The sequence below is a fragment of the Lepidochelys kempii genome, chromosome 11, assembly GCF_965140265.1.
Source record: "Lepidochelys kempii isolate rLepKem1 chromosome 11, rLepKem1.hap2, whole genome shotgun sequence".
Classification (NCBI taxonomy): Eukaryota; Metazoa; Chordata; order Testudines; family Cheloniidae; genus Lepidochelys; species Lepidochelys kempii.
Window position 1 is genome coordinate 42574416 of NC_133266.1, and position 16252 is coordinate 42590667.

General features: G+C 41.2%; 1 protein-coding gene across 4 annotated transcripts in view; it reads right to left on the bottom strand.

Moving 5' to 3' along the window:
- Positions 1-16252, bottom strand: part of ATF2 (activating transcription factor 2) — a 97128-nt gene that overhangs the window by 58925 nt on the left and 21951 nt on the right. For 3 of the 4 annotated variants that reach the window (XR_012154299.1, XM_073305922.1, XM_073305924.1), the window contains exons 5-7: positions 11203-11299; positions 3363-3386; positions 2752-2870 (exon numbers count right to left, since the gene is read on the bottom strand). Coding sequence is in view for 3 of the 4 variants with exons in the window: in XM_073305922.1 (XP_073162023.1) it covers positions 2752-2870; positions 3363-3386; positions 11203-11299 (240 nt within the window). In the remaining variant the exon portion in view is untranslated. The remainder of the gene's footprint in view (positions 1-2751; positions 2871-3362; positions 3387-11202; positions 11300-16252) is intronic. The other variant, XM_073305923.1, reaches the window with a different exon arrangement.

The following is a 16252-nucleotide window of genomic DNA, read 5'->3' on the forward strand; positions in this document are numbered from 1 at the left end:
GTAAAAACAAAATAAGCTGCTGGGGAAGGTATCAACCCTATGGAGTAGCGGATCTGTTCTCAAGGAGCACAGGCCATCTAAAGCAGAGCCAGCTCATTAAGCTACCCCATCATTCCCACTTCTACATGACCTTCAGTCCCTTGGGCAGATGTCTGGTTCCTCTCCTTTCAAGTCCTCAGGCCAGCCAAAGTACAGGCCAATCCCTGTAAGTTCTGTAGGAGAAAAGTGTTCCTTTCCTGAAAACCTTAGGAAGTTAACAGCTGGGAATGGACCCTACGGTATTCGGCTTCACAAGATAGCCATATTCTCCAGAAAGCCACTCCCCCTGTCCCTGCCTTGTATTATCTTCAGTCCCTTGGGCTTCTGCATGACCTGCTCTCTTCTAGTACTCTGAATGCTACAGCTGGCCATACTGACTCTAACAACTTGAGAATGAGGACAATTATGTGACCATTTATCTGACCATGTAGGTCACACTGTATTGGGCTCCTTGTCTGTAACTGATTACATTTTCAATTCAAACATAAGCAGCTTGTAATGAAGAACTCTCAAAATCACAAATACCACTTTACCACATAACATGCTAAAATTTTAAATTACATTGCTAAGAATAAAGTTTAAAGTTTGAAAACACTTTAAATCTCAAAATATATGCAAGTCTAAGTTGGAAATCTCAACCTCAGGCAAAACTTTTTTAAAAAAACGTAAAAAAACCACACAAGACTCATTTTTCTTTCCCAGTAATTTTCTGTTTTCTTTAGCGTGACTGCAGATTTGTTCTGAATAACTGCTCTCCATTACAACCTAACTTCTACTTTATTTTGAACTCAGATCATGAAGTCACAATGCGATGCTTATTAAATCTTATAGTTATCAAGCAAATGATTACAATCACAAGTATGGCATCAAAACCTTATGTAAGTTCCGAAAGCTAAGGGAAAAAAATGTTATCAAACAAAGATATTGAATAATTATTGAAAAAGACAATTGTTTAAAAAGAGAATGGGAAAAATATATTTAATTGCTTAAATGGCTTCACATTGTTAAAATCTGACAGAAAAACTTTTAAGGGCATGAGGACTACATCTGGAATCCCTTTAAAAATATATATTTTAACCAGTATCACTGATACTGGTTAAAGAAAGAGAAAGTCCAGAGTATTTAGTCAGTGACTCACATATTGCAAACTAGCCCATCTGCCAAAATACCGTAGAGCAAAATAATTCTCTCCAGAAAGATTTTTACCTTTCATTATACTCTTCTATCTGGTTCTTTTAAGAGACAACCAAACTTTATTAAAGAGAGAGAAATTGTTTAGGAGTGCCCCTTCTCCCTATACTCTTCCAGAACTTGGAAGTTAAAAGCCAGAAACTAAAACCTCTGAAAACCAGAAAATGCAGTTAGATAACTCCTCCCACACGATACTTCCTATTAACCCCATTCTCCTTTGATCACTGCCCTTAGGAGTCACTCAGGGAGATCACAGTACAATATCCCTCCCTAAGACATGAAGGTCAGCTGGGAGGATGAAGAACAGTGTTGAAGAAACTGCAAAGAAGTTTAAAAAATTCTTTGATCCCTGTAGCCTCCTGAGATGGCAGCGAGCACTCTGGAAACCTCCTGCAAGTACTCACAGGCTCAACAGTGCTACATATCATGGTGCGAGACAGTGGGAACATATTAGTGAGAGTCATAATTTGGAGCTGTGTTGGGCACACAGAAAATGGCAGGTGACAGATTTTGTTAGGGATCGTAAGGTACTATTATATTCCCAGTGCCTCTGCTACCTCCACACAGAGGCAAAGAAAACCAAAGATGTGATCCTGCATACCTTTGTACATGTGAATAACTATATTTATATGAGTAAACTTTTTCACATTGGTAAGTGTTTGCAGGTTTGGGCCCTAAGCATTTATAAATGGGAAGGAATTAAAATGAAAGACATCACATCTAAATGTATTTAAATAAAGTTAATTAGGAAAGGATTCAATTCAAGTTTACACAAAAATTCAATTTGTACAATAAGAACAAGCGTGGTGGTTTTGGTTGTTATCAACATTTGTCTTTCAAATGGGATCTGTCTGTCAAAGGGATTTAAACGTCACTTTTACTGAAGTTAAAGTAGTAAAATCGGTTCTCAAACCATACTTCACTTTTAGTCGCTGAATTTGATTACCACTGTTTAACTCATTACTAATATTCAGTTGTTAAAATGTGTACTTTGTTAAAGTGTTGTCTAATCTGTATACCTGCAAAACAATTAAAGTATAAGAGTTATTCCTTCCACCTGATTTTATGTATATATTTTTTCCTCTTGTAAGAACTGGATTCTTTTCAGAACCATTTACTCATCTAGGGCCTCATCAAAAGCCTACTGGAGTCAATGGAAAGGTGCCCATTCACTTTAATAAACTGTGGATCAGGCCTTTAAATAATTAAAAGACAGCAGTAAAGCCAATTAAAGTCACATTGTGTAAAATGAAGCAGGTGTGTTAGTCTTTGCAGGATTGGGGCCTAAATTTGTATTCTCACCACACAACTTATACGTACACTTCTGTGTTGATGACTGATGCATTTCAAAGTTGAAAAACAAAATAATGAGAACATTAATTTTTTTAAAGCGTACATTCCAGTATGACATGGTTCCTCTGCTTTATTAAAACAAACAAATCTCTCAGTACACTATATACTTCCAGACCAAAAAAAAGAAAATGTATACAGTAACTTCTAAGCCCAATATTGCCAACATACTTTTTTAATGTCATCTTCTGAAGCCTTTTTGAATTCATTTTCAAAAGGACTTGCTAGTTCATTGAATAAACCCACTTCTTCACAGTTCTTCAAGAATCTAGTTGGTGTTGGTGTCTGATCTGAAATGAAATTCAACATTTTTTTCCCCAAAATACCATTTAGTAAGTACATGTTATTACTATTTTCAAAATAAAAATATGAAAATACCAACAATGCCCAAGTTTTAATTACTGTGGTTATTTATCCTAAAGTTAACACTAAAGCAAACAACCACCTAGCTAAAATAAGGACTCTTCTTTAACATTATTTAAAAACAAATTTAAGATCCAACTTTTCCCTTTAATTATAGAGACTTGCAGCCCATTCTACCTAAAACCACTATTGCTAAGGTTACCAACTCATTTATTTTAAATAATTTTTCAATTAAAGCGGGCACATAACTCTTCAAAACTTTCTGGCAATTTAATTCAAAACACATTTGATATTTTTACTGTGTGTGTGTAAAAATAATATTTTGGCCAGTTTGGAATATTTCTGTGCTAGTTTTTCTTAAAATTGCTTATTAAACAACTTAGCTGTCAGTTATTTCATAATGTGGGTTTTGCTTCCACCTATTTTGGAGAGAGTCGTTAGATCTGAAAAATATTTAAATGATTAAAAATAGACACATCAGATACATGGGCCAATTTTCTTAGATTTTTAATAATACACTCTATAAATAAACATTACAATATGGATGAAGGCTCGTTCCCACTTTGACGGGGGCACACTTTGCTATGCCCTGGTACAAATTAATAGGTGTAAAACCCAACAATACACACAAATGGGTGAGCAGAGATTGCTATCAGAGGGAAGCCTTTCATTAGACTTGCTCTTTTGTTGAGTGGAGTTCCCTCTTACCTCATCACTTTCCACTTTCATATACACACTAAGTAGCAGGCTACAATGGAGGCTTGAATGGTTACATACATAAAGAAAAATCAGATAAAAATATTGAATTTACATTAATAACGGTTAACTTTTGGAAGGTGGCATTCACTTGTAGTTTTGGTAATTAGGAAGATTCTCTCATTCAAAACCCCAGGGATAAGACTGGAAAGGGAGATGTGGTATGTGGCCAAAAAGTTGCCTAGGCCCCCAAGGCCCGCCTCTTTTTCTCTTTCATTCAGGCCTGCCAGAAGAAGAACTGTTGCTCCATCTGCTGGAGACACACAACTGAGCTTTGTAGGCCAGTAAGTCCCTCATGGTCCAGATACAGGGGAAGATGTAACGAAAAGTCTGAGTTCTGTCTCCATTTGTTGGCTGAAGGAACAACCCTTAAGCGCCTGGATTAGCAGAGAGGATCCTGATGGAATCATGGACCTGTTTTGTATTTCTTCTTTTATTGTGAACAACAATAGGGACGACTACTGCTTTTGTTATTCATATGCTGCGTCATTTGTAAGTTGCATGCAAAGTGTGGTGAAAATAGTATCCCATCATTTTTTGATTTAAAAGATGTTTGCATAATAAAACTAGAATCACAGCACTTCCATGGACTATTGTGTGAATGACTTCTGTACTCATTTTAAATTTATATTTTGGATAATATGGAAACTCCCATTTATTTCACTTAGAATCAGACAGCTGCAGCAGCACAGGAGCTAGCAAACAGAGCTGTAAACAGGGGAGTTTGAGTGGGAGTTCTGTTGGAGGAGAAGGTATTTGTGTTTGTTTGGCTTTGTATTGGTAGTATTTGTATGTGTAGAGGCTTGTAGGGGCTTTGTGCTGGAAGAGAAGCTGAGCCCTGATTAGGGGGCGGGGCTTCACTGACTAGGGGTCCTATAAAGGTAGCAGCCAGTCAGGCAGCAGCACAGACAGCTGCAGCAGCACAGGAGCTAGCAAACAGAGCTGTAAACAGGGGAGTTTGAGTGGGAGTTCTGTTGGAGAAGGTATTTGTGTTTGTTTGGCTTTGTATTGGTAGTATTTGTATGTGTAGAGGCTTGTAGGGGCTTTGTGCTGGAAGAGAAGCTGAGCCCTGATTAGGGGGCGGGGCTTCACTGACTAGGGGTCCTATAAAGGTAGCAGCCAGTCAGGCAGCAGCACAGACAGCTGCAGCAGCACAGGAGCTAGCAAACAGAGCTGTAAACAGGGGAGTTTGAGTGGGAGTTCTGTTGGAGGAGAAGGTATTTGTGTTTGTTTGGCTTTGTATTGGTAGTATTTGTATGTGTAGAGGCTTGTAGGGGCTTTGTGCTGGAAGAGAACCTGAGCCCTGATTAGGGGGCGGGGCTTCACTGACTAGGGGTCCTATAAAGGTAGCAGCCAGTCAGGCAGCAGCACAGACAGCTGCAGCAGCACAGGAGCTAGCAAACAGAGCTGTAAACAGGGGAGTTTGAGTGGGAGTTCTGTTGGAGGAGAAGGTATTTGTGTTTGTTTGGCTTTGTATTGGTAGTATTTGTATGTGTAGAGGCTTGTAGGGGCTTTGTGCTGGAAGAGAAGCTGAGCCCTGATTAGGGGGCGGGGCTTCACTGACTAGGGGTCCTATAAAGGTAGCAGCCAGTCAGGCAGCAGCACAGACAGCTGCAGCAGCACAGGAGCCAGCAAACAAAGCTGTAAACAGGGGAGTTTGAGTGGGAGTTTGAAAGCGGAGTTTGTCTTGTGGTGTTTGTGTGGGGTTTGGTTTTGCTGTGGGTGGTGGTGTTTTGGTGTGGTTTGTGTTTCCCAGATTAACAGGATTTAGGTGGGAAGGCTATGACAGATTCAGAGGTGGCAGTGGGAGTGACCCATGTAGCAGATGACACAATGAAGATGACTGGATGTGGAAGCTGTGGTATGTACATGATCCTGGAGGGGGCACCTGGTAAGAGTTTTGTCTGCATGAAATGCCGTCTGATAGAGCTGATGGAGGAAAAGATCAGAAGTTTGGAGATGCAGGTGGAAAGTCTGGTAGAGTTTAGGAAGGGGTTTGAGCAGATTATGGAGCAAAGACATGAGGTATCTGAAGGGAAAAGCTCAGACTTGCAGATGGAAGCAGGACTAGGGAATTTTGAGGGGAGACTGGGTGAGGAAAGTGGTCAGTGGAAGCATGTGACTAAAAGAACTAGGCAGAGGAAAAGACAGGCTAGTGAAGGAGAAATAGAGCTTCAGAATAGGTTTGCAGAGTTGGAAAATGAAGAAGGGGCTCAGCAGGTAGTCACTGAAGGTGACAGGGCAAGGAAGAAGAGAAGAGCGGTTAGTCCTATAGGAAAAGGGGAAGAGTTAATGGAGATTACACCAAATATGAGCCCCAGGAGGATACAGGATGGGTTAAAAAGGATTACAAGGGAGAATGGGAATGGAAAAAACTTGCAGCCAGAGGGAACAGTGGATAGACTGGAGAATAGCACCGTCACTAGGAAAAGGCAGGTCTATGTGATTGGGGACTCTTTATTGAGAAGAATAGATAGGCCTGTAACCAGAGCTGATCCAGAAAATAGGAGGGTGTGCTGTCTTCCAGGTGCTAAGATACGGGATGTAGACCTGAGGTTAAAAAGGATTCTAAAGGGAGCGGGAAAGAATCCCCTAATTATCCTTCATGTGGGAACAAATGATACGGCTAGATTCTCACTGGAAAGTATTAAGGGAGACTATGTTAGGCTGGGGAGGACGCTTAAGGAAATTGAGGCTCAGGTGATCTTTAGTGGGATTTTGCCTCTTCCTAGAGAAGGGCAACAAAGGTGTGACAAGATTATGACTATCAATAGATGGCTTAGGCAGTGGTGCTATAAGGAGGGCTTTGGGATGTATGGCCATTGGGAGGCATTCATGGATAGAGGACAGTTCTCTCGGGATGGACTTCATCTGAGTAGGGAAGGAAATAGACTTCTAGAATGGAGGCTGGCACAACTGATTAAGAGAGCTTTAAACTAGGAATTAGGGGGAGATGGTTGGGAGATGTCCAGGTAATCTCCACGCCAGAATTTAGCATAGAGTGGAAAGAAAATGAAGTAAGAGTGGATACAGCTGTAGGTAGGAGGAAGGGCGGTGTAGATACAAGTCTAATAGGTTATACTGGTAGTAAAATAACCGTGCCTAATAGGGTACAGAATGTGAGTGAGGCCAAACAGCAAAAATTAAGATGTTTGTACACTAATGCAAGGAGCCTAGGTAACAAAATGGAGGAACTAGAGTTACTGGTGCAGGAAGTGAAACCAGATATTATAGGTATAACAGAGACCTGGTGGAATAGTAGTCATGACTGGGCTACAGGTATTGAAGGGTATGTGCTGTTTAGGAAAGACCGAAATAAAGGTAAAGGTGGTGGAGTAGCACTGTATATCAATGATGAGATAGAATGTAAAGAAATAAGAAGCGATGAAATGGATATGACTGAGTCTGTCTGGGCAATAATTAAATTGGGGAAGAAAACTATTAGAGCCTCCCCTAGGATAGTGCTTGGGGTGTGCTATAGACCACCGAGATCTAATTTGGATATGGATAGAGCCCTTTTTAATGTTTTTAATAAAGTAAATACTAATGGAAACTGTGTGATCATGGGAGACTTTAACTTCCCAGATATAGACTGGAGGATGAGTGCTAGTAATAATAATAGGGCTCAGATTTTCCTAGATGCGATAGCTGATGGATTCCTTCAACAAGTAGTTGCTGAACCGACTAGAGGGGATGCCATTTTAGATCTGGTCTTGGCGAGTAATGAGGATCTCATAGAGGAAATGGTTGTAGGGGATAATCTTGGCTCAAGTGATCATGAGCTAATTCAGTTCAAACTGAATGGAAGGATTAACAAAAATAAATCTGCAACTAGGGTTTTTGATTTCAAAAGGGCTGACTTTCAAAAATTAAGGAAATTAGTTAGGGAAGTGGATTGGACTGAAGAATTTATGGGTTTAAAGGTAGAGGAGGCCTGGGATTATTTTAAATTAAAGCTGCAGAAGCTATCGGAAGCCTGCATCCCAAGAAAGGGGAAAAAATTCATAGGCAGGAGTTGTAGACCAAGCTGGATGAGCAAGCATCTTAGAGAGGTAATTAAGAAAAAGCAGAAAGCATATAGGGAGTGGAAGAAGGGAGGGATCAGTAAGGAAAGCTACCTTATTGAGGTCAGAATATGTAGGGATAAAGTGAGACAGGCTAAAAGTCAAGTAGAGTTGGACCTTGCAAAGGGAATTAAAACCAATAGTAAAAGGTTCTATAGTCATATAAATAGGAAAAAAACAAAGAAAGAAGAAGTGGGACCGCTAAAAACTGAGGATGGAGTGGAGGTCAAGGATAATCTAGGCATGGCCCAATATCTAAACAAATACTTTGCCTCAGTCTTTAATAAGACTAAAGAGGATCTTAGGGATAATGGTAGCATGATAAATGGGAATGAGGATATGGAGGTAGACATCACCATATCTGAGGTAGAAGCGAAACTCAAACAGCTTAATGGGGCTAAATCGGGGGGCCCAGATAATCTTCATCCAAGAATATTAAAAGAATTGGCACAAGAAATTGCAAGCCCATTAGCAAGAATTTTTAATGAATCTGTAAATTCAGGGGTTGTACCATATGATTGGAGAATTGCTAACATAGTTCCTATTTTTAAGAAAGGGAAAAAAAGTGATCCAAGTAATTATAGGCCTGTTAGTTTGACATCTGTAGTATGCAAGGTCTTGGAAAAAATTTTGAAGGAGAAGGTAGTTAAGGACATTGAAGTCAATGGTAAATGGGACAAAATACAACATGGTTTTACAAAAGGTAGATCGTGCCAAACCAACCTGATTTCCTTCTTTGAGAGAGTAACAGATTTTTTAGATAAAGGAAATGCAGTGGATCTAATTTATTTAGATTTTAGTAAGGCATTTGATACTGTGCCACATGGGGAATTATTAGTTAAATTGGATAAGATGGGCATCAATAGGAAAATTGAAAGGTGGATAGGGAATTGGTTAAAGGGGAGACTACAACGGGTCCTACTGAAAGGTGAACTGTCAAGTTGGAGGGAGGTTACCAGTGGAGTTCCTCAAGGATCAGTTTTGGGACCAATCTTATTTAATCTTTTTATTACTGACCTGGGCACAAAAAGTGGGAGTGTGCTAATAAAGTTTGCAGATGATACAAAGCTGGGAGGTATTGCTAATTTAGAGAAGGACAGGGATACCCTACAGGAGGATCTGGATGACCTTGTAAACTGGAGGAATAGGATGAAATTTAATAGTGAGAAGTGTAAGGTCATGCATTTAGGGATTAATAACAAGAATTTTAGTTATAAGCTAGGGACGCATCAACTAGAAGTAACGGAGGAGGAAAAGGACCTTGGAGTATTGGTTGATCATAGGTTGACTATGAGCTGCCAATGTGATATGGCTGTGAAAAAAGCTAATGTCGTCTTGGGATGCATCAGGAGAGGTATTTCCAGTAGGGATAAGTAGGTTTTAGTACCGTTATATAAGGCACTGGTGAGACCTCACCTGGAATACTGTGTGCAGTTCTGGTCTCCCATGTTTAAGAAGGATGAATTCAAACTGGAACAGGTACAGAGAAGGGCTACTAGGATGATCCGAGGAATGGAAAACTTGTCTTATGAAAGGAGACTCAGGGAGCTTGGCTTGTTTAGCCTAACTAAAAGAAGGTTGAGGGGAGATATGATTGCTCTCTATAAATATATCAGAGGGATAAATACCAGAGAGGGAGAGGAATTATTTAAACTCAATACCAATGTGGACACAAGAACAAATGGATATAAACTGGCCACTAGGAAATTTAGATTAGAAATTAGACGAAGGTTTCTAACCATCAGAGGAGTGAAGTTTTTGGAATAGCCTTCCGAGGGAAGTAGTGGGGGCAAAAGATCTATCTTGCTTTAAGATTAAACTCGATAAGTTTATGGAGGAGATGGTATGATGGGATAACATGGTTTTGGTAATTAAATATTCATGGTAAATAGGCCCAATGGCCTGTGATGGGTTTTTAGATGGGGTAAGATCCAAGTTACCCGGGAAAGAATTTTCTGTAGTATCTGGCTGATGAATCTTGCCCATATGCTCAGGGTTTAGCTGATCGCCATATTTGGGGTCGGGAAGGAATTTTCCTCCAGGGCAGATTGGAAGGCCCTGGAGGTTTTTCGCCTTCCTCTGTAGCATGGGGCACGGGTCACTTGCTGGAGGATTCTCTGCTCCTTGAGGTCTTCAAACTACAATTTGAGGACTTCAATAGCACAGATATAGGTGTGAGGTCTTTTTTAGGAGTGGTGGGTGAAATTCTGTGGCCTGCATTGTGCAGGAGGTCAGACTAGATGATCATAATGGTCCCTTCTGACCTAAATATCTATGAATCTATGAATTTATGCACTGTCAGGGGAAAGTAAGCTGTTTTACTGTCCAGTATGTATTATAAATATAGGAGATAACATTACACAAGGTTCCACTAATTTCAAGGGGAGTTCGTGGATGACAGTCGGTGAAGATCATGGAAGTACTGTAGTGCACTTGGGAAGGCAGATAAAGAACTCTCTCATTGTTTCACTGACACTCACCTGATTGCCGGATAGATGTCCCCCACAAACTGCACACACTGCAGATAGCATTTATGGTATTTAAAAGTCTGCCAGTTTTTTTAATTGTAGAATTCCATTTGTCTGCCTCTCCTAATAAATTAGCAACTTGGGATAACAGAAGGTTGGAAAGAGGGGCTAGTGCATTTGTACAATTAGACTGCTCCACCAATGGAAAATGTTTTGACTATATCCATAGTGTAGTATATGCTCTATCCCCAAGAAGTTCAAGAGGAGCTTACTTAGCAAAATTTACAGATTAATGGTTCATTCATGTTTGTTCTGTGTCTAAGAGCCATAGACTTAACAAATTTAGAGAGGAACTTTTTAAAGAAATAAAACAATAATAAGAAAATAAGATTCTGACTGACCAAGAAAGGCAAAGGGATTCAGAGGTGAAATATTGATTTCAGATATTGTAAATAAGTAGTTTTGACTTAGACAAAATTAAAAGGCTTGTCTTCTTTATAACAAAACTATTTATTTTAAAATATTTACAATACTATTGATTGATTTTCTTGAGACAACTGAAGTCTGTAAAATGTGTAGTATTTTTAGAAAAAAACTATTTCAACATACATGTAAACTATAAGGGCAACCAAGACCTTGGGGAAGCGTTTAAGTGTCAGATGAGGTTAGACATAAAAGGTTATACAGTATGTGCTTTAACTTATGTAAGCATTCATATAAGAACCAACTATTGCAATACTGACAATCCTGTATTTATTCTATATATATATATATCACGCGAAGAGAGGTGATTTAGATAGAAATGTATAGAAATGGATAATGAATACATGTTGCAAATCTTTACCATACAGGAATTCTTTGGTATTTTCTTTCACCAGTCTACAGAAGTTATATCATGTACAAAACCCCACAAAATTTGTGCACATTCCAGGAGAAAGATGGATAATTTATTAATAAAAGTATATACTAACCAGCCACAATGACACTGTCATTACGAGCTGGACCAAATTTCAGTGTCATCTCATGTTTATGTTTATGGACAGCCAAATGATCCTCGTTGGTAAAACGCTGTAGCAAAAAGTTTTAAAGTACAGTTAAAACTTTGAATTTGACCAAAGTGAACGTAATTATATGGAAAGTCATTTTCACAGCATGTAAAACCATCATTATCACCAAAATATCAGTTGATTTTTTTTAAACATACACATCTGTTCTTGTTAATGCTGGATATAATATTCTCCCATCAAGTGGTCAGAAAGAGTTAACTAAAATATATATATACACACAATACTGATAATGAATGTCCACAGTAATTAAGTAACAACACTATGAGTCAGTAAAAATCAACATAAAACAAATTTTTACTTTCTGATACTGTGAAGAACCCTACAGTCATCAAAAAGTCAAGATACACGTTTGACACAAAGGGAGTATTATAAACATTTATTGTCTTTGAGCACAGTAACCTCTGTGGTTTTTGCAATTACAGAAGAGTGGGTTCGCTGCCATAGCTAAAGTTGAACATGGTTAAGGTTGAACATGGCTTTTTGTTTAAGGGTTGACCACTGTGAATACTCTAAAATCCACATGCCTATTTGGATTGTCTTTGCTGTGCCGCATGGATCTGTAGAGTAGGGTTAATTATCCATAAAAGGGTCATTTAAGCAGGGGGGGGGGTCCCCAAAGATACAATCCCTCAGCTTTTTATAAAATCTTTTTTTTTTTTTTTTGCACACACCTGGAACTCAGATTATGGCTCCAACAGCCCCAAACTGATCTCATTCACTCAACACTTAATTTAGCTAGCATATGGCACCCAGTCAATACAATACTGAAAAAGTTATTGACAGAGTTTAGATCTCCAGAATGGTTTTTGCCAAAACTGATGAGCCAAAGAGATGGAAATGCACATGTCCAGCAAGGGTGCCAGGCAGGCTGTTGTCACAATAACTAGAAGGCTTCAGGAAACATGATGTGTTCATTGTACTCATCTATTTTGAGTTCTACCCCTGCCTTTGGCAGCTTTCAGAGAATGTGCATTGTGCACATCCTTGCTCTTTGCCCGTATATGCAGGGCTGCTTTTGGAAGTTTTACCAAGACCAATGTTTCTGGTTTAAGAACAATATTTTAAATTGCTCTAAAATCCACATGCAGATTCTGATTTTACTTTAGAAATATTGTCCAGGAAATGACCATTAATTAAATAGAGAGAAGATGAAAGACCACTAGACAGAATAACTAAATCACAAGTCAGTCTTTGTTTCCTGACCAATGGAACTGAGTGTGATCAAAAGGATAGCAAGTCAATGTGTCATTGGTCAAGGGGTATCTACTACACAACTCACTCTCAGGAGCTTTTCACAATTTTTTCAAATTCTTATTACTTTGCTGGGACACCGCTGAGGAATGTGTGTTCAGGGGAGGTGTCAGAGCAGTGAAGGAGAATGGGGGGGAAGGGCTGGAGCAGGACAGGAATTGTGAGGTTCGGAGGTGGGCTTTTCCCCTTAGGGCTGTATTCTGGCACAGCTACTGAGGGACCCAAACATACCAAGGATAATTCAAATGCTGGTTTGCCCCACATTCTCCCCTCCCCTAGCCCTGCCCGGGCCAGGTAGTGGGAGTAGAAGGAGGGTGGAGGGGGGTGGAGAGGGAGATTCCTCTCATTCACAGCCCCACAGCTGGGGGCTAGGTAAGCTCAAGGAACCAGGGGGCTCCTGCCTCTCAGAGGGGGTCTTAGCCCCTGTCCCTCCCACTCTGCATGTAAGCCAGGACCTGGGGGGTTCCAGCCCTTCATGGGGAAGTCTAAGTCCTTGCCTCACCACGTAAGAGCCAAGATCTGGATCCTCTGCTGACGATGGATGTCTAGAGCCTCTTCCCCATACACTATGGTCAGATTTGGGGTAGATACTTTTTCTCCACCCACCTGCCTCCTCCTGGTTTCAGCTGATGGAATCCTCATAGTCCCACCACCTTCCCACCTGCCTATAGCCCCTCCAAGATCACCAGGGGCACGGAGTGCCAAGGAGAAGGGTGGAGCTGGTAAATGTGTGGAAAGGGCTCAAAGCAGCAGGCATATGGAGGGAATGTTGGAGGAGATAGAGCAGTGTCAGAGCAGTAATAGAAGAGTCTGAGCAGCTTGGAGGAATATGGGGCTTGGAGCAGTAAGGGGGGGGGGGGTTGGAATAGTGCAGGAAAGAGTGGAGTGAAAGGGGGGTCAGAGATGTGCAGCAGGTGATACTGTAGTGGCTTCAGCTCTGCCCCCACCAAAACCCCACATCCATCAATATTAACATAAATTATACGTACTTACATGGCTCCTATCACTGTAGTATCCGAGTGCCTCAATCTTTAACTACAGTAACTCCTCACTTAAAGTCGTCCCGGTTAACATTGTTTTGTTATGTTGCTGATCAATTAGGGAACATGCTCATTTAAAGTTGTGCAATGCTCCCTTATAAGGTTGTTTGGCAGCCGCCTGCTTTGTCCACTGCTTGCAGGAAGAGCAGCCCGGTGGAGCTAGCTGGTGAGGGCTTGGAACCAGGGTGGACCGGCAGCCCCCCTATCAGCTCCCCGCTCCCCTAAGTTCCCTGTGCAGCAGCCGCCCAGCAGGCTATCAATTGCTAGCAGTTCAGCTGTCCCTCCCCCCACTGCCATGTGCTGCTCCTGCCCTCTGCCTTGGAGCTGCTCTCCAGAGCCTCCTGCTTGCTGGGGGGTGGGAGCAGGGGTAGGAGAGGGGGGCTCCCTGCTCCTGCACCCCGCTTACCCCATCTCCATAGAGCAGGGGGGACACATGACAGGGTTCAGGACTTAGGGAGCTTCCTGGCAGCAGCTGCTGCGGTATCAGCTTGCTGATTAACTTGACAAGGTAGTGTACTTAAGAGTGGTGTCAGCCCACTTGAAGTGGAAATGCGCATCTCTCTCTCTCACAGAGGGGTGTGGGTCTCTGTTTGCCATGCTGTCTCCCCTCCATTTGTGCTGCCTTGTAGAGTGTGAGCTACATTAACAACGAGTTAACCCTTGAGGGCTCAGCCACTTGTTAGTTCATCATTTAGCAGTAAGTCATTCCCTGGGAAATATCCCACCCTCTGACTCCATCACCTCAACCAAGCTTCACAATCATCATCGCTGTGTACAGTATTAAATTGTTTGTTTAAAACTTATACTGTGTGTGTGGGGAGGGGGGGCGGCGGGGCGGGGTCTTTTGTCTGGCAAAAAAAAAAATTTCCCTGGAACCTAACCCGCCCCATTTACATTAATTCTTATGGGGAAATTGAATTCGCTTAACATCGTTTCACTTAAAGTCGCATCTTTTAGGAACATAACTACAACGTTAAGTGAGGAGCTACTGTATTTACATTCACAACACCTCTGTGAAGTAAGGAAGTGGTATCATTCCCATTTTACAGATAGGGAACTGAGACTCAGAGACACAAAGTGACTGGTCAAAGGTCACACAGGAAGTTTATGGTGAAGCGGGGAATTGAAACTGGGTCTCTCAAATCCCCAGTCCTAACCACTGGATCATCCTTCCTCTGATGACCTCACTCCTCCCTTCAAAAAATGCTCCCCTCTCCCAACTCTACGTTAGTCCTTGCACCGTTGCTGCATCCTTTCCCCAGTTTCTCAAACTGCATGTTCCATGCTAATGCCTGCTTCTCTGTGGTCAGGAGGGCTGAGGAGAGAGAACCAAGCTGTGCCAGGCAGGCAGAGAGATGAGGAGATGATGTAAGGGCACTGAAGACACTAATGTGCGGCCAGTGTATTCTGCGGCTGGGATAAGGAGATAGAGGCAATGGAGGTGGAGACCTGGGCTGTGGTACACGAGCACACTGAGGAATTATTGTGCTTTTTTTTTTAAATTCAAAGGAAGTTAAATTCACCGAAACTTCATTAAAGCAGAGTTAATGTTTCCCAGTCACACTTTGTGCCCTTCCAGAATATGGAAAATGGCTCAACTTAAACCTCTGAAAACACAAAGTTAAGGTACATGCCACCCCTGCAATGCAATCTTAACACTGCTCTTTTAGAGCGATTCCAATTACATACATTCATAGCATAGATGCTTCAGAACACTTGGGAACAGAGCATACAAGCACAGTAGGATAAAGTCTAGTACCTTCTCTTTTCCAAGGCAAACCTTGGGTTTACATCAGGTGTAGGAAACTACCTACCTACCCTTGGTCTACACTCAAACGCTGAGTTTACTCCACACAAACCACCCCAGATTTGCAAAAAATGTTACCACACTTTCAACCTTGTCCTAAGGATTTGCTCTGAGACATTACCTTCACTTATCCCTCAGAAAGCCCTGGACACCACTGTCATGTATGCCATTACACTGCTGATAATCTTCATAACAAGGTAACTGGCACAACTCTACTGACAATCTATAAAACTCAGTGCTGAAGTGAAGCATACTTGATCCCTCAAGGTATACCTGCACCTCTCTTTATATCACAGACACAGCTCTACCAAGTTGTTCCAATTAATCCCTCCACCATTCAAAACAAGTACACCTAACACAGTGAATATAGCAGATAAGTCCATGCAGATAAGTTCCACATATTTGACTTCTGGCATTTAACACAAACAATGGGACATGCTTAGTCCTTTCTCAGATCTACATAGTATAGATTCAGAGATTTTTAAGGCCAGAAAGGGCCATTAGAACAGAGATTCTGACTTCCAGTATGACACAGGCCAGAGAATTTCATCCAGTTACTGCTGCACTGAGCCTAATGCCTTGCGTTTGACTAAACCATCTTCCAGAAAATAAACCAGTCTTAATTTTAAAAGATCAAAAGATGGACAATCCTCCACTTCCCTTGACAGTTTATTAACCTTTGCACTACCCTACTGCCAGCTCTAGTGAAAGTACAGTAAAGGTTATATTGTTGGGATAGAATGTACCCTTAACCCTGCACTGTGGGTTTTCAGAAGTTTAAATTTGCCACTCTCCACATTCTGAAAGGGCACAAGACAAGTGAAGGCAAACAACTCTGGGCTAATGAAGTTTTGAG